This window comes from Notechis scutatus, chromosome 6, assembly GCF_049901735.1.
Source record: "Notechis scutatus isolate UNSWTSFEM ecotype Mainland chromosome 6, rNotScu1.2, whole genome shotgun sequence".
Lineage (NCBI taxonomy): Eukaryota > Metazoa > Chordata > Lepidosauria > Squamata > Elapidae > Notechis > Notechis scutatus.
The window spans coordinates 13,816,344-13,836,102 of record NC_142014.1 but is presented as its reverse complement, the minus strand read 5'-3'; the positions used below and the strand labels follow the sequence as shown (position 1 = coordinate 13,836,102).

Genomic DNA, 19,759 nt, shown 5'->3' with positions numbered 1-19,759 from the left:
CAATTTATAAATTTGGTGATTTGATGAATTGACAAAGAACTGTGCAGGCTATTAATAACTGCATAAATGAAGTGGTCATCATTTAGTTTCAAAAACAGTATAAAAAGATGATGGTGCTTTGCAGGACACAACTTGTCTATTTAAGTAACTTTACTTGGTTAATAATGAATGAATTGTAACAATAACCATTCTGAAAAAGCAGGTTTTCCTTTTCTCATAGTAGACAGCAAGAGCAAAAAAAGTCAAGAAAAAAAAATGCCTCTGCTAAAATGTAATCTGTTACATATGGCTTTAGGTATGTTTACATTTTAACTTGAAAACTGTATCATTGATTGATTGAACGGCAGCAGGAAACATTTGTAACTAAAGACTTTAAGGCTGTTTATGTGGAGATACTTCCAAGAATGCAAAATACTATGTAGTAAGTCATACTAATTAACAAAATGCTGTACTCCTTAGAAACTCACGGGGTAGATCAGGAAAGTAGCAAAACCTTATAGTATATTACAGTATACAGTATGTGTAACCACGCAAAGCCCAGTTTTATTTCCCATTTTGATGGACCAAACTTTTATGTTCATAAGTACTAAACAACTTATAGGTCAAATCAAGAAATCAGACTAAGTTCTATAACTATTTTACACAATGAAGTATGAACCTTGTGTGAAAAAATGATCAAACAAATATGAGCAGCAAATAAAACAAAAATGAGATTTTTTTGAACATTTGGAGTGGATACACGAGTAACAAATATTATCTATCAGTGTTGACCTGATATGATAAACTCACAGACAGCTACGGACAGCTATTTTAGTATTTCAGAAATTCTAACGCTGTTGACAAACACAGCAGTATTTTAGGTGCTTGATACTTTTTTGGTTCATGTTTTGACTATCAAGGAGGTTAAGTCTTATTTAATGTTCAACAATATTTCTCGATAATGCTGCCTTTCCCATGTTATGTAATGTACTGTAAAGCTGGAATAAAAAAAAAAGCAGAATTCCGCGTCCCGTGCTAATATTTTCTCTTGTTCAGCTTGGACGATCTCAGCCCTGGGAGAGATCGGTATGTAATTTCCCCCCGCTTGCTCTGTGGTATCCCTCGGCCTTCAATCTTCAGACTTCCCTCTCATTTAAAAGCTCAGCCTGTCTCCTTTGCTAAGGCGGCTCTGTCTCCAGTACGTAAGGCGACCTGGATCTCCGACGTCGTCCGTGATTTATTTCACAAAAGAATAAAGATGGGCGGGAAAAAAACAAACAATTCCATCGAGCAGATCGAAATAGTTCGCTTGCAGTTCCAGAAACTGCCTCAAGATGGGACTTTTTCATCAAGACACGGTCAGCGTGTCACAGCAACAGCCAAAAAAGACTGGGCTGATGATCCAGCCTCCCTTTCTTTCAGCATCACATGTTGGGAACGAAAGCAAGCGAATATCGCTGCGGAGAAAGGAAGTACCTTATTTCCGGAGATAAATTTAAATAAGAAAGATTGAAATACACCAGAGATCCTCGCGACAGTTTCCCATTTCCAACCACAGGGAGCGCCTTCCTTCAACATCTCGGGCAAAGCTCACTCCATGCGGCTGAACAATTAGCGCTCCTTGGGGGTGGGATTTTTCTTAACAAAGTCCTCCCCCCCTCCCCCACCCCAACTCGGAGACAACCCCAGGGAGAGACGCCGCGGCCACTTCAAACGTCCACCTTGCAAACTTTGATGGACAACTAATCCAGCAGCGCACCGACTTCCCCCAGAATGACCACCTACTAGCTGAGCGAAGCTCATTAGGACGCGGCGGGCTTTCGAGCGCAACTTGCGCTGTTTTTCGACCCAGCCTATTAATATGAGGCCTCGTGTGCACGCATGACTCTGGGGGAGTCTCCCTGGTTTCCCCCCTCCCCCCCACCGCGGTTCCTTGCTTCTTCTTTTGAATGACTCGTCTCCATTCAAGAGAAACCGCAGTTAACACCCCAAATCCTTATTAGCCCCATCTGTTTCTCGTTTGCCTCCGCTCCTCCCGCCGGGGTCCTTTAATTAGCTTTTTTTCTGGCTTTGGAAATCCAACCTGATGCAAAGATTTCTTTTTTTCTGACCGTTGGCGGTGTCAGAGCGGAATAAGGGAAACGGGAGGGAAGAGAAGCAACGGGTGCTTTGCGGGAAAGCTTTGCAGGGGGAGGAAGCAAACGGCGCAGGAAGAAGTGGTGGGGAGACGAAAAAGCTGCCGTGGTTTTTTTTTTGACTAAACCAGAGTCAACGTGGGGGAAGAAGAGGAGAGGAGAAGGTGTTAATGCACTGTTAGGAGTTGTTTTCCCTCCCCTCTCCCGTTTTGCAAAGGCTGCGGCATTTTCAGAAGTGTTCAGAACATTCAGGGTGGCAAATTGTCCTAATTTGGGATTGGAAGGGTGTCTTGTGTGTATGTGCGTTGCGGAAGTGGCGGGGTGGGGTGGAGGGATAGAGAAAGCTTCCTATACTTTTTCGCCCCCAAGCCACGGTTAGGCTGAATGGTCTGATAAACGGGGATTATAGGACGGGACTTTCGAGGCAGACCAATAGCTGCTGCCTGTGGGACTATTTGTTATTCACATGGAAGAGACTCGGGAAGCGCTGCCTGGCTTTCAGCACCAAGAACAGCGACAAGTGAGCTCCCTCCTGTCCCCGCTTCGGCAGCAGGCAACGGGCGTGAGAATGGGACGCCTAGGAAGCCCCCGCAGGGCCCGTCTCCAGCCCGGGTGAGTGAGCGGAGCTGCGTGGGGTCAGTTCCCCCCTTCCTTTCCTTTCCTTTCCTTTCCTTTCCTTTCCTTTCCTTTCCTTTCCTTTCCTTTCCTTTCCTTCCTTCCCTTCCCTTCCTTCCTTTCCTCCCTTCCTTTCCTTCCCCTTCCTTCCTTCCTTCCCCTTCCTTCCTTCCCTCCCCTCCCTTCCTCCCTCCCCTCCCTTCCTCCCTTCCTCCCTCCCTCCCTCCCTCCCTCCCTCCTTCCTTCCTTCCTTCCTTCCTTCCTTCCTTCCTTCTTTCCCCCCAGGCCTCCGGGAAAAGCCGCAACTTGAAAGCGCAAAAGCATCAAGTTGACTCGGTTGAGACTTTACTGACTGGCGATGGGGTTGGAGGGGGGGGAGGGAGAGCGAGGCAGACAGCCGAGGTTTGCTCGTTCGTGCTCGGCAGATTCGCTTGCAAAGAAGGAGCAGGGCCGAAAACCCAAGTCCGAAGAGTCTCCCTGCGGCCGAAGAACTTTGGAAGGTTTAGGACGAAGCTTTGGAAGAACTAGGTGTGCACAGAAAGCGGCGGCGGCGGCGGGAGGAGGGGGTCGGTCGTCCGACGCTGGCAGATTTCCCCCCGGCTCTTTGCAGCAAATCTGGGATCACCCTGCCTCGTCCGACGCTCCATCGGGGGTGGCGGCACTCCGTCGCCCGTGCGGAGGGGGTGGGTGGTGGAGAATGTGTGGAGAGGAGGGGCGGGGAGTAGATCTGAGAAGGGAGGCTCGTGGACTGAAATTACCTAATCCCCTGTTATCCGGGCGGCGGCGTTGGCGTCTATTAATTCCATCACTGACCTCCGCTGCTACCGGCAGGATGAAGCTGTGCCTAATGCAGATCGAAGAGGGGGATTCCAGGAGGTATCATGTGTGTGTGTATATATGTGTGTGCATGTAAAAAAAAATGCGTATGATCCTTTGGGGGGTTGGCTGGGGTGGGAATGCGGCCGAGGGGGAGGAGGGGGGAATTCGGGGAGGGCGACCCGGGAGGGGCAGAACTAGCGGGAAGGCAAGTTTCTCTCTTAGTTAATAATACCTTGGCCGCCAGGGCGATCAGAATAGCTTGTGTGCGAGCCGGACTTTGGGTGAGCTTTGTGGAAGAGGTTCAACACCAGGAGGGGAGACTCTTACGGAAAGAGGCATTGGGTTTGCCCAACAGGCAGCGATCAAACAGGCATCTGGCAGTGAAGGGGAAGGCAGTACTGAAATTCAAACATCCCAATGTATTTACAAGGAAGGGGAGAGGGCTGACATTTCTCCTCTGCTCATTTATGAATTTCCACCTTCTGATTTTTAATTTGGTTCTGTTCATTTGAAATGTTCTGCTTGGTTTTTTTTTTTTCTTGGTCTGAGACTACCTTTCCATTGAACATAGTCTGGAGTAATATTTGCATCCTTCCCCCCTCCCCCCCCACGCGAATTTCAAGGCGGTTTGCCCCAAACTTCCCTGGGGTTTGGGAAATCCGCCCAGTACAGTTCTTCAGGATTTAAATGCGAGCATCTCCCCCTACAACATGTGAGAGGAGAGAAAAATAGAGATAGGTTTGCTCCCTAAAGATTTGTTCCAGCGATGGAGGGGAGGGGAGACGACAGAGGGAGGAGATATCCTTAGGATTGGCATATGGTGTCTCTTGGTATCAATTATAAAGTTGGATATTTGGTGGGTATTTTAATGTCAAATTGTGGAAAACATGACTGGAGGTCCCTGAACACTACTGCACCAACTGAATCCTGGTTTTAGAGGAGTGGGAAGTGAAGTCCTCTTGAGGTTTCTTTCCCTTGTAAATAAAAAAAAGCAAGCTATTTATAGAAGGAGCTCAGAGGTATCTGCTTAAAGATTCTCAACCTTTGTGGAGATGTCTAATGTGTCTTTATATTTGCTGCAAATATTTTGAAGCAGATAAATGGATCACACTCAACACATACACTAACTACATCAATTAATTAAGAGCAATTATATCTTTTAGAAGCATGCAGAGTGAATCAAATAATCAAGAGCAATTATATATTAGAGGAGCATACAGAATGAATCAAGAATATTTGTCTTTACAAAGAAGTCCCTCACTTTTTTTTTTTTTTTGCAGAGGGTGGGGAGATGTTGAAGTTTTAAAATTGTTACATGCTTATATAAAGATTAATATGAATGAAAATAACACATGGTTCTTGATTTAAGAAAAAGCGGTGTCACTTGTGTATAAACAAAAAATACAATTACTCTTCCACACTAAACACTTAAAAAATTAATAGCATGCTATGGAATATCCTGTGGGATTCCTCCACCCCCCACCCAAAAAATGGACCAGATTTTTTAATTGTAATTTGACTATTCACATGCTGTGTAGCTCAATGGCAGAAAAATAATAGAAATGCACTGATAACAGTTCAGTTAGAAAATGCCCAAGCTATATTTGTATACACAATTTTTCAATTACTATTGCGGTGCCTTAGGAATTGAAGGAAGACAGGTTAAAAAATTGACAACAGAGGGCTCTCTTCGAAGCAAATTTACTATCAAGGTAATAGCAGATTTGCATGCACTTGAACAGATCACAGTAGTGAAAGTATGCTTGCAGCCTGAATATTTGGCTTCCCCTATCTAAAGCAGATGGAGTTTGAAGCATGTCCCACAAATTGCAGTAATATTTACTTTCTATTGGATGAACTCAGGTGATGGACAGAAGGATTACCTACAATGAAAAAGGATTCAATTTGAGGATTAACATGATTTAATGCAATATTTTAATGGAGATGAAGGATGCCTAGGTACTAAAAATGAAAGATGGACAGGTGGCTTCACATTATTGTAAGTCTTACAGAAAATGGAAAGGGCAGCTTTTGTACAATGAAAGAAAATGTTTCAAGAGTTAGCAGTGCCAAAGGAGGATTTGTTTGGGTAAAACTGTCATCCAGACAGTCAATAACCCAAGTTGACAGTGACTTGGCAGCAGAAGGCCAGTAATGTTAACTTTGGGGCAAATGAGTCTTGTGCTGTTTCTGAGCATGTCAGAAGGCCTAGCCTTGGAAATTAGATTTTCTGATTTTTTAAAAAACTTAATTTATTTTTCTCAAAATGAATATTCTTGTCAGCGTGAGGGATGCCCTCCTGCAAGCTTAGACAGGTTTTTAGCTTTTCTGAGCACAGTATTTTAGGTCACTGCTGCAGCAGTCTGTTGTCTATGATAAGAGTCCTCCAGGCTGTTTTGCAAAGTCTGCTTGGATTTCATGCAGGCATCAATAATGTGAAACTATAATGCCAAGCAAACTATATTTGAAGGATCAATTTAAGCATGGAAAGGAACTTTGGCTTTTTCTATTTATTCCTATGTTCCTAATCTGATTTGGAATTCTTTTAACTCTTACCTAAAACACATAAAATCTATATGTTATGTAATCTAGCAAATAAATGTGATGGTATTTTCAGTTGTGGGCCAAGTTAATGTTGATAAAATAATACATACCATAATCTTAGCAAGTGTAGATACACATAAGACACACACAAGAGAGTTGAAAATGCTTCACCAGAACTTAATGGGCAACTTTTCACCTTCCAGATCCTGCTGAATTATAAACGCAGATTCCCAGCCAAATACAGCCAATAATACAGGAATTGTATTTTGGGATTTGTAGTTCTACAATCATTAGTTTTCATCCTACCATATTGAAGCTGCAAATATCCAGATAGTCACCATGACTATCTGGATATTTGCAGCTTCAATATGGTAGGATGAAAAGAGATACTTGAAAAGTATCTCTAGCAAAGAGATACTTGAAAAATTTGTCCAGATTTTTCCAGGTGACATATAGATGTTTTAATATGACATTTTGTTTATCAAACTCCTACATCATTAAGATCACTTAAGTGACCCTGGGTGGTTTGAAACATATTAACATATTATTTTAAAACACAATAACATTCCATCCTAGAATTCTGTGAGGTAAATAAATTTATTACCCATATCATGCAAAAAAGGGGAATTAAGGATAATATTTTGCCTCAAGACACTCAGAAAACAAATGGTTGATCTGAGATTTGAATCCAGGTTCATATTCTTAGTCATTCCATATCCTCAATTTTTTCACTACAGTATTAACTTTTATAAGGAAGTACAGTATATAGATATAGAATTATTATATCTAATTGCAAACACTGGGCAACTAATAAGTGGCAACTACTGTATTTGCCTGCTTCATCTTGCATCGTTTGGATTTTTGCATCTGGTAGCCCTGATATAAAGAATTCATTCAGTAATTAATAATACGATTATGTAAATAATTACATACAAGAATTAAGTAAAGCTGTACCATGTTGCTCCACAATCAAAGAACAAGTAAAGATTTAGAGCTTCATGAACTAGAAAGCAATAAATAAGTAATTGCTTATAGTGACTGTGAGGTAAGTGAGGTTGCTACTGGACACCACCAACCTCTTGAGATGCAGGAAGCTCTTCTGATATTAAAAAGGAATTGAACAATGATCCAGCCTTATAAAGAAGTAGAATAAACCATCTTTTGAAGTGGTGAAATACAGACCTATATGAAGCTGAAAAGTAATTATCAGTTTGGCCCTCTTCTTGAAAGTTGGATGGTAAGTGTGTTGCAAAGAACTCTGGAAACAGAATTTTAAAATTACCAAGTTTTCTTTCTGGAATCATACTTGTTTATCAACCTGTATTTTCTGCTGTTGAGAGAATGTGATTTGACCCTTGACTTTACTCAAACCAGAACCCTTGGCTTAGATTTTCAATAAATATTATGACCAAAATGATTTTGAGTGAACCTTTTGTTCTACTATTGTATATTTGGTTCATTCCCAAACTAACTAGCTGTAATCTAGGATGGACTGAAATGTGACTACCTGAATGAAGTTGGTTCATGTTTCAATGTGTTGTGGGAATCAGATTTACAGATTTCTTCTCAAAGCAGAAAAAGCAGTTTAAGAAAAAGTTTATTCTAATGATCATTGTTAATTAAATTCTCCAGTTATTCTCAGTTCCAATACTATTTGATTCTAATAACATGGCTGGATAGATCATGATTCATATTGGTGTATGTAATAGTAAATGGAAGTATGAAAATATATTTACTTTAAATGAAATAGAACTTGGGAGCACCTCGAAAGAAATCTATTATTATTGAAAAAGTTTTTCCAGTTTAAGTCCATTTTGTTAAAATTAATCTAGATGCAGAAATATAGAAAAAAAGATAACTAAAGTAATAAGATAGGTAATAAGATAGTTTTTTTAAAAAAAATTGGAGCAACTCTTCATGAAACATGTTTACATCATTTAGGGCTTTTTAGGAAGCGTGAAAGGAAAAGCAAGGATAAACATGAATACTAGAACCTCAGTTCATTCAGCTTTATTGCTGGATGGTCAGAGAAGAAGGGGAAAGAACAGGAAGAGCTTTCTTATGTAGCATACTGTTGAATTCAGTCAAATAATGTATGAAAGCCACCGACCTGACCCAGTTTTTAAATGGCTGAATAAATTAATGGAAGAAATGTTAATATGTTGATATTCTTTCCTTTCCCTATAGACAAACAAATTTAAGAATTTTACTGATATAGTGTCAGGTGCAAGGAATTAGGATAGAGTTCAAAAGCGCTCTAAGTTTATTGTTATTTATTACACCTATACAAATGAATCTGATCTACTAACAGTTATCTGGCAAATTTGTGCCAGGTAAAAGTTAATGGACTGAGTGTTGGACTTAGGTCTCTTATGAGGGCTTAGTGACCACAAACTGATTCATCGGACACTACCCTAAGGCTCAGCCAGGTCATCTCCAACATATACTGTTTAAAAATCCTCCCAAGGTCTGTAATTCATTCAGCAAAACTTAAGTCATGATGCTCCATGTTTGATGGAGTCTAATAGAGGCCTACTTTGGGCTTCTTCACTTATATAATTGTTTACTCATTGAACAGTCTGCAAAAATATATACATCCTCTGTTTGTAGAAGTATTTTTGTGCTTTCAACTGTGTCTTATAATGACTGTGCCTGTGTGAATGAACAAATATTCTACAGCTGGATTAAAAAACAAAATTAATTTAGCTGCAAGCACTATAGACTGTTCCTTTCAATTCACTCTCTTATTTACATCTATGAGATTCCAGGATCCCTACTTAGAATACAGATTTCAGGAATTAGGTCTCAAATGTTCACAAAAGGTAATTAACTGAGTGAATGTATAATGCCCTAATGTGTATTGGAGTGTCATCCTTTATTGGTGCAAGTTCTTCAATCCACCATAAGCAGGACAGTTTCATTCAGTTTGCCTTTATAGTAGTTGGCTCCATGGACTTTTGCATTTTTTATTTAGCTCAAGATAGGAATCCAGAGTCATTCATATTCCTTATATATAATTCCTGAAAATTTAAGTATAACTTCTGGAACCTACAGAACTTGTTATCACATGGTAATGTTTCATCTGACAAAAGTGGGAAATTCTAAATCTGTGAGGTTCAATCATATTATTATTTATTTTAAATTAAACCCCAATCTATTTTTAATCATGTTAAAATTCATTTAAGTTAGATTTAATTACATTTAGTTTTCAGCCTGGATTTGCCCTTTTCTTCTCCCCCATTCTGTTTTTTGAAAAATGTCTTCCATCATGCAGTCAAGAATGGCACTTAGCCTGAATAGCAACAGCAATAAGACATTTAATTTAATTAAATGTTAAATGCAATTAATATTTATGGTAATATACTTTTTATTTAATTGTGATATGCATATTACTGTGGTTTCTTCATGTTTTCAATAACTACAGGTAGTCCTTGCCTCATGTCTGTAGCGGAGCTTTCCAGTTAGAGAGGTTGCAAAGTGAATGTTGCAGTTGTTAAATGAAGCCATTGTTTTTTATGGCATGTTTTTACCCAAAATGGGAAGTAAATGCCAGATTTTGGCAAATAATTGTAAATTGTGTTCATGTGATCAAAATGTCTAGCAAACAGCTATACATGTAGGTTGATGACTGAGCACCCAAAATTCAATCATGTGACTGCAGCGGGGCAGCAACTGGAACTTCAGAACCGGGTTGTAAGTAGCTTCTAGGGTGCCTGTAAGATCATCAAATGGTTGCTAACATCAAAGACTACCTGTAATTTGCTGTGATAGAAAATGATATTTTGCATGAATCTTGGCTTAACTGAGACTTCTATAACCCAACCTTTTCTTTCTTTTTTTCTAATTATGTAAGATTTGGTTCTTTACTCCCTTCCTTGCTTATTAAATCCTTATGATGGGATAAGTCTTGGGTTCGAGTCTTTTATTATACTTTTATTGAGCCCTTATTGTATTTTATAACCAAAACTAAGGAAACATTTTAAAGTAAGAATATATTTGAAGCAGATTTCTTAAACAAAACATTTACATTTAATTTAAAAACATGTTTCCAGTTGGCATTTCCCTTCTTTTTTTTTTTAAAGAAATACTGTTGGAAATTCATATTTTAATGTACAAATGATCAGGTTTTTATCTATCAAGAACATTACCAATTTTGCATTCTATTGAGAATCAAAATGTATCACTGAACCGTGTGGCCCGAATGGGTTTGACATTTCCTTAAAATGTAATTGAAAATAATGTACGTGAAATGGTTTGGAATTACTATTTCCTTTCCATTTCCATTTAGCACCAGAGTGGTGCTAGATCACTGTACAGAATAAAGACATGAAGAGTTGGAGAAGGACTTTGAAGCATTAAAACTGCTTTGGGCTAGGGGTATGTTCTTTTAGATACCAAGATTCCTATGAAATATATTATTTTCATGCCCTTCTTTGGCCCGAATGTCAATACTTGATTATGGCAGTTATATGGAATTCTGGTCTATTATGATACAAATCTTCCAATTCACCTGAAAGGGAGATTTTGCTTTATTTACAATATTGAAAACAAAAAGTGTAAGAAGCATCTTCTTGGCAAATGCCTTTCTAAAATCAGATCAGGTCATTGGCACACTGTGAAGCTTAACTAATCAAAGTAAAATGCAATACATTTTCATGTTGTACAGTTTGTACTTTTGAAAGCATACAGCAAAATGAATTAGGTTAATTCACTGCATGCTAGAAAGCTAAAATTATTTCTGTACTATCCAGAGTCCAAACAGATATGTGAGAAATTCCTACCTGAAATTCAGCTGGATGAACTATGTACATACTTTATCATGATGTATGAATCTAGTAATTCATAAATCATGGTTTGTAGCAAGGTAAACAATTTTTTAAGATTCAAGAGTTACAACAGGCCTTCGTGTAGTTGCTGGAGAGACAAACTTTGAAAATAAAGAATAAATAGAATAACATCTACATTTGATTTCATTTAATTTGATCACAGTGCATGATAGCACTTAAATGACAAGCGGATTACAAAAAAGCTAAGCAGTATCTGGTTAGTAAGGGACCTGGTGCCTCAGTGGCTAAGACGTTGAGATCAGAAAGGTCAGCAGTTTGGTGGTTCGAATCCCTAGTGCCGTATAACGGAGTGAGCTCCTGTTACTTGTCCCAGCTTCTGCCAACCAAGCAGTTTAAAAGCATGGTAAAAATGCTAGTAGGAAAATAGGGACCACTTTGGTGGGAAGGTAACAGCATTCTGTGCACCTTTGGCATTTAGTCATGCCGGCCACATGACCACAGAGACGTCTTCAGACAGCGTTGGCTCTTCGGCTTTGTAACGGAGATGAGCACTGATCTCTAGAGCCAGAAAAAACTAGCACATATGTGCAAGGGGAACCTTTACCTTTATCTGGTTAGTGCTTGTGTAGGATATTATTTAGGAACTGTCAGAGCTATATATTGGGAGCTTAAAATAATTCTAGGAAGATCACAGTGACAAACATTGTTTTATTATTGTCAAGGAAAAAAGTCCCCAAGAACCAAGTCACCTTAAGTCACCAAGAATGAAGTCAGCTGAAATTTTTACTTTTAATACATGTTTAAATTCAATTAACATTAGATAGGTACACTACTGAAGACTGCAGAACACTATTAGGTAAATTATGACATCCCTGGAAGGGATGTGGCTGAATGTTTTGTTCTACTTTTTTAGCATTTTCAAGGAGTTTAAGCACTGGTATGGGAGAAAAAGGCTTTTGGGAGGTCAACTATTTCAATCTTTATACTTAATTTGGGAGGAGAAATAAATAATCTATAACTTAAATGTGTCAGCACAATCTCAGGCTGATGGAAGTTTCATAATTATGCTGTATGCCCCATCTTGTTTGTTGGATTGGGTCAGGTGCATGCTGATTGTCAGTCTATGTTTATTGATTTATTTATATGCCACCATTCCGTGGTCTCCAGACCATTTGCCAAATTAAACATTTTATATATGGAATTATATACATATACAACATTCCCTTAAAGTCTATCATCCCAAACAGCCATCCATCTCATCAGTTATTGCAGATTCTCTAAAACACAGTTGATAAGTAACCCAGAAGGGCCACTATAGCAAATAACCTTTGAGTTCATGATCTTTGTGCATGTTTTTTGAGGTCAGAGCTGAACGAAGGAAGTAAAATCTGACTCTGTGTATCCCTGCTTGCGTAAGCAATGTTCCTGAATGAAACATGAATTCATGTGATACAGTCTTATATTAATGACAAAGCATTTACTTTCTATGTAACATATTTTAGTTTTGGTTGTTTGAATTTTTAAAACCAGAAACAAACCTGAAAAGTGCAACATAGAGGATGTTTGCAGATGATGCTTATCCTTTTTATAGTAATTATAATTTATTCCATTAATCTGCGTTTGCACGACACATAATTAACTACACTGGCTGGATTTGCACAAAACACTAAATTAAAATGTGGTCTGTTAGTTTTCAATTCATTGTGTCAGGTTAGCACAGCTTGCACAGTATTGGGCGAGAGGAATCAACGATATTTTTCACTGTAAGACTCCTATGTGCATTCAGAAAATGTAGAGATGCATTTTTTAAGATGAATTACCTGTGACATATGGTAGCTGGAACTGGGCAAGCATTTGATTAGCCATCTCTCAGACCGTTTCAAAAATACGATTTAAGGCAATTATCAAGCCAGATAAAAGGGTGGAAAAGTTTGCTTTTCTCCAGTTTTCTAATGGCATTATGATTCTCTGTTATAAAAGTGTGGAATTCCAGTGCAAAGGGAAACACGAGTTATATACAGGCTTCAGAGAAGGTCAGGCAAGTCAAAAGTGTCAAAGAAATTCAATAGTTAACTTTCACTTTCCTATGATAACACATTTGGATTGATTATGTGCCATCAGGTTGGTATTATCTTAGCAACCACATAGGTAGATCTCCATTCGGGTGATTTGTGCCTCATCTTCCGGGCTTCCAATAGTGCAGCCATTAAATCCATGCATCTTTCTGCTGGTCACTCCTCATTCCTTCCTCCTTTTTAAGCATTATAGATGTAAGAAAATGAGACCTTTGTGTAATGCGCTCAAAATATGAGACTTTGAGACTGCTCATTTGGATTTTGAATGAGAACTCTGATTTCATTGTCTCTAGGATCCATTTGCTTGTTTTCCTAGCTATCCATGTTATTTTCAAGACTCTTCGTTCTTTCTATTTTGCTTCAAAATACAAATTTGTCTTCCATAGAGTATCATAGAAAACAAACATTGCTTACCCAAGATGATATTGTTAGGCAGGCACACCACAGCATCCAACCATCTTATCCCAGGGATTATTTTTTTGCTAATTGTCTGTAGTATATTTCCTAACAGCCGGTTCCTTTACTACTGATATTCAATCATAACACATAAAAAAGTTTTAGGAAATCATCTTGTGAAATACTTTTATTTGTATTCATCTGGGTACAATTAGTATAAACAAAATTCCCCACAATCCTCTCACTAAAATGAACCCAATTGTTTGCATGGAGCTAACGCTGCAATGCATTATTTAGAGTCCATTAATATAAAGTACATTGGCGCTGACATTGGCGACTTTTGTAAAAAGTAATGAGGTCGTAATAAGAATAATGATGAGTCCCATTAGCCTTCTTTCCTTTTTTGTATTTGCATTGTCAGTGTGGAGTTACATGCTAAGCATAAACCTGTTACAGATGAGTTTTGGGAAAATATAGTAATCCCTGCACATTTCTAATTGTGTTCAGTTGTTAGTATCATCACAGTATACTTAGGGCTGGAATCTTTGTTCTATATTTGTTTATTATATTATCAGTCCTTGTTTCCTTGTGACAAACATTTCAATTTCCCCTTAATGTTTGATTTTCTAATTTAATAGGTAAATAGATGTAGCTATCAAACTAGCCTGTTTTTTTTTCTTCCCCCAATCCTGTTCTCTTCCCCCAATCCTGTTAATATTGACTCAAGTACTTACCCATAACTAAAAGCACACCTGCCCTTCCACTAATTTCAGCTTGAAAACCCTTAGCTCACTATTCTTTACTGATATGTCAATATGATGTAATCTTACTTTCATTCGCTGCCTATTGCTGAAGTCAACTAAGTTCAGGTTTGGAGATCCAATGTGGAAGTTGTGTTTTCTATATTTTCCCGGCAAAACTTTGCTACCTGTATATTTGGTGCTTCAGTGGCAACTGGGATCCCCTTACCTTCTTCTGGTAGATTTCAGCTACTTCGGGCAAACTCTCTCTAGTCCTTACTTTCCTCCATGACCATTTTAGTTGAATTGCTAGACCGGTATGACTGCAAGAGAGAAACACCAATACTAGCATTACTAGAGAAAGCTTACTTATACATATGACTTTCTTGGATTCCTCCATCCTCTTTTTCTGGTCAGTTTCCTCCCTTTATTTTTTCTCAACTCAATTGAGATTGGAATGCCATATAATTATACCTCAGGAATGATCAATTGAAGACGAGGGCAGACTAGTCATCCCCTTCCAGCTTTGTGACTCTATTAGTAATTAAAAGCAATAGTGTTTTTAATATCTACAAAATGTAAACAATGTCTTTGAAACAGCATCAATAATATTATATGTTTCTATAATATTCTTCCTTATAAACATGTAATTAATCCTAAAAATGCAGAGAAATTTTAAAAGTTATATGCAACTACTGGTTAAAGAAAGGGTCCTGTAATTTGAAAGTACAGGTGAATTAATTCAGATTTATAATAAAAGGTATTAATGTTAGTTATGAAAACAACAACAAGAAATAAATAACAATAAAACTGAATATCGAAAGGAGGTATTTGGATTTGTAGCCTAGTCAATATTTTTTAATTTGCCTAAATTCACTGATAACAATGAACACAAATGTTTATGAAATTATTTCTCTGTTAGTTGCAGGAGCACACACGATTGCATTTGCATTGCTATAATATTTAATATTAATCAATAGAGCACAAATGATACGGTTTGAATGAGCCATTGAATATAATGAAAGCTTTTAGCAATAGCAATAGCACCTAGACTTACATACTGCTTTATAGTGCTTTACAGCCCTCTCTAAGCGGTTTACAGAGTCAGCATGTTGCCCCCCAAAATTTGGGTCTTCATTTTACCCAGAAGGATGGAAGGCTGAGTCAACCTTGAGCCTGGTGGGATTTGAACTGCCAAGTTGTAGGCAGCTGGCTGCAGAAGTAGCTTGCAGGACTGCACTCTAACCACAGAGGTTCCTTATTTTACTTATTTTACTTATTGCATGACATAAAGAACATAAAAGTAATTCAGTGTAATGTAATTTTCATAGCATTGTAGTGTGACATATTAAAAACACCCAACCATTCATTTGTTTCTCATCCAGCCAGGTTTTAACTATCAACAAGAATAAACTGCACCACATGTCTCCTCTTTGGCAGAAGAGATGATCCAATCCTTTGATGCACGAACTTCAGAAGTATATGTACTATTTATTCTGCTTGTGGGATTTCTTTTTTGCTTCCATACACTATAAACATAAGAAACATTTATAGAGTGTGAAAGTATAACAAAATCCCATAAGGAGAACAAAACACTACATATACATGCATCATAAGGTTAATCATCCCCATTGTCAAAGTGAAATGCAATTCACTGTTGTTAATAATGACTTACTATGGTCGGAGTGGGGGAACCATGTCATTTCTAATTCTGTTTATAAAAATACTACATTGAGTACACAGCCTACAAACAAAAACTTTGCTCTAATGGTAATCCTTGGAATCTGAATATAGTGTGATTACAACCAGTGTTTCAATGGGTCATGCCTGCCTACCATGCCTGAATGGTTATTGGGAATAAATTGATTATTAGATAACCCATGGCCATCATTACTGGGTAGAGTAAAATAGCCATTTGTCACTGCTGGCTAGGCACTCTACGTTATTTCCAGCAAGAATCGGAAGATGTAAGAAGCTTTATATCTGATTTTTCCATGGCTACGGGTTTCAGCTCACTTTGTAAGAAAAAGTAGAACAAGATACACACTCAAATGACAGAGCTGTCTTTTGAATCTCCACTTGTTTTCACAGATTATTTAATATGAAGCAAATTATGTTTACATGTCCAGCAATCATTCCTTTAATCTACCTGTGTTAGCAGGGCTGACTGGTCAGGTTAACAGCCATAAATTAGTTTGCAGGTTGAGAAGGATAATTCCCCCTGAATAGCCAAAGGAATAGGAACCAACGTAGAAGTGTTTTCACTTAGAGGAAACACTTCTAATACTCAGACTGCTTTGCAGGAAAATTATTCTCACTTTGACAGGCTTTTGAAATAAATCTTTTGCAGGGTGCTTCTTAATTTGAATTTGGAGAAAGCATATTTCAAGTTCCAATCCTATGCACAAGTGCTTCTGAATGAAAATGAATAAGGTTGCATCAACAGCTGTCAGAAATTGTACTTGTGTTGTATTGACTAACCACACTTCCTAAAGGCAATATGCTTTGCCTCTCTTATCTTCTGAAGTAGTTTCATGGCACTTCACAGCTCCACCCTGCTATGCTGCAGATCAGTGCTCACTCCATCTATCTGCCCGAAGATGTAAAACATGGCAAACAGACCTTGTTCTTCCAAACTATATTTTAGGGAAGGGGGAGTTACACATTTCCTAGCCACTGAATGTTCAGAGGACAAAACCTCATACTTTGGTGTGACTGGGTAAGGCATAACAAATAGGCTGAAAGAAAACTCATTTGCCACCCCAAAGAAAATGATCTTTGCAGCATTTCCTCTAGATTGTAAATTTAATTAACCATGGATCAACATGACTTTCTAGGCCGCTGGCCCTTGCAATAAAATGGAGATCCAGAATTGATACTAATCTCAAATTGGTGTCGTGCCCCTGTGTGAAAGGGACCTTTCACAATCAAGGCCGTTTTCAGAAAAGCAGGGTTTTGCAAAAGATGATATAAATAAAGCAGCAGCTGGTATAATTGTTTATTTAACATATTTTGTATTGTTACCCATCTTACATAGTGACTCCTGGGGGCATAACACATAATAAAATACATAAAAACCAATAAAATCATAATTAAAATTAAAATTAAACACTAAGTAAAAAAAGAAAATGATGGCCAACATACCGAGAGTATATAGTTAACATTAATAATGAGCATCACTTAACTCACTAGGAATGGAGATATACAACTGGGTGTTATCAACATACTGATGATACCTCACTTTACAAACTTAGCAACTTTAAGATACATAGATGTCAACTCCTTTGTTCACTGGGAGTTGAAGTCTACACATTTTAAAGTTGCCAAGGTTGAGAAACACTGATTTCAGAGTATTACTGAATAAGTATAACTTATTCAGAGTATTACTGCTTGAACAATATTCTATGGGGTTTTGGGGCTATGGTGAATCTTAAACCACTAGCACATTGCTTCTTTAGTGTGCCAAAAACCAATTGGCAGCAAAGGAAGCTCACTAGAGACCAGAAGGAAAAGCACTTATTAGCTGAGTCACATTCTGCTTTTATACAAAATTGTACAATTTACATATGTAAACTGATATTCTTTATCTCAAATGCTAGTACTTTAAGAATCTGAGTGCAGTGCAGTAAGACAAAATCTACATTTCTGTACTGCATCATACTTTTGATGTACCAAGGAGGTTATTTTGTTGGGTCTGAATACTTTTTAAATTAGCATAAGGAACTTGGTGTTCCCTATAAGAATATGACATTCTTTAAATTAATATGAATTGAAATAAAAAGGGAAATGATGCATATTTCACGCATCCTTGTTCTCTAAATACAGTCACTTTCTCCTTTGATACAGACAATTCTGTTTCACACCACCTCTGTTTCATTTTCAAGTACATATTTTGGCCTGAAATCCCAGTGAGATATTTTTACCATCATCACATGATACTTCAGTCAGAAACATTTTCACAGACTTTGGAATGCTCATCCTTTTTTTTTTATCATTCTCTTGTAGGTAAATGCAATATTAAAATTTAACAGATGCCATATTAGAGTCCTGGTCAAGAATTAGCAAAAGTTGGCAATTTCATAGTGGGGGAATATGGGGCATGAAATTTGTAGAGTAAAGCATCATTTTTGATAGTACACTGGACAGATGGCGTGAATTTACACATTGTGCTAAGCCATAAATTATGGGGTTACTACAATGGGTCAGTGAATTATTTATTTAAACATTTAATATGAAACTATGTACAATTTTGGCTTAATTATTGCCACTCCGGTTTACCATGACATCCAAAAATTTGTTTACAATATCTTGGATTATTTCTTATTTGATCTTATGCCCCGCCAAAGCTTCTGTCTAATATATAAATATGTAAATGAAGAATAATTAAACAAAGGGTGGGGTGGGGAAACCAAGCCAGAACATGGACCAATAAAACTTGGTTGTTTTGTTATTTGTAAGACTGACTTTGACTTGTTTCCCGCTGGTTCTGCAAATCACAATTAGACAAAGCCCAATTCAGCCTGATGTGTGAATGCAATCATTGACTTCAGAGAAAATGAGGGTAAAATTTCAGAAATAAGCTGCTATAAAGAAGTAATACAAATGGCAACATCTACCATAAGATAAATTAACTAAACATTCTCTTTCTTTAATACTTCAGGAGAATTTCAGTTACAAGATATTATCCAAGGATTTGAATTGGTGGCCTTTTCCTGACTCTGGGAACGCTTACTCAATATTAATTTGTAGTCATCGAAAACACTTGAAAAGCAAGCAAACCTCTTGGCATACTTAACTGAAATGGATTCTTTATGTCAGAAACTACTTAAAGACATTTATTAAAAATAACAACCAAGAGCTCTTCTTTTCTACCTACTACAAGGTCCTATATTCTGAATCACTGGGGACTGATGATAGCCTTCAGAAGAGGTAGTTTCAAAATATCCACTACTTCCTGTAGCAAGGAGAAAATCTGGATCTTGGATTGCAACACCATCTTCAGAAAAAATGGTATACAAGGACAAGCTTCTAACATCTTGCCATCATTTTTTCCTGCTTGCAGCCAGATTCTGTTGGGTAATTCCTATGATACGAGGAACTTATGGCCAGGAATATGCCCATTCCATTCGACTCGATGGAGATGTAATCTTGGGAGGACTGTTTCCTGTCCATGCCAAGGGAGAAAGAGGAGTACCTTGTGGTGAACTCAAGAAAGAAAAGGGAATCCATCGGCTTGAGGCAATGCTATATGCAATTGATCAGATCAATAAGGACCCTGATCTTCTTGCCAATGTCACATTGGGTGTTCGGATTCTGGACACATGTTCCAGAGACACTTATGCTCTGGAGCAGTCTTTAACTTTTGTTCAAGCTTTGATAGAAAAAGATGGGTCTGATGTAAAATGTGCTAATGGAGATCCTCCTATTTTTACCAAGCCAGACAAGATAACCGGGGTAATAGGTGCAGCAGCGAGTTCAGTGTCCATCATGGTGGCTAACATTTTAAGACTTTTTAAGGTAAGTGGATCCTCATTTTCTATTTTTAGAAACAGAGGCAAGTATTACCACTCATTGCATGATATCATAGCAAGGAATCTATCAACACAGAATGTGAGGGTGATCTGGCTGCAACATCTGTCACTCCATGGATCACCAGGCTGATCTAGCTG

At 38.0% G+C, this 19,759-nt stretch overlaps 1 protein-coding gene across 4 annotated transcripts in view; it reads left to right on the top strand.

Moving 5' to 3' along the window:
- Positions 1-1,743: 1,743 nt before the first annotated feature.
- The window catches only part of GRM8 (glutamate metabotropic receptor 8), a 505,336-nt gene continuing 487,320 nt past the window's right edge, over positions 1,744-19,759 (top strand). For 3 of the 4 annotated variants that reach the window (XM_087969395.1, XM_087969394.1, XM_087969392.1), the window contains exons 1-2: positions 1,744-2,726; positions 18,751-19,607. In XM_087969395.1, the coding sequence (XP_087825521.1) occupies positions 19,098-19,607 (510 nt within the window). In that variant the 5' untranslated portion in view covers positions 1,744-2,726; positions 18,751-19,097. Of the gene's footprint in view, positions 2,727-3,500; positions 3,606-18,750; positions 19,608-19,759 lie in introns of those variants that run through there. The other variant, XM_087969393.1, reaches the window with a different exon arrangement.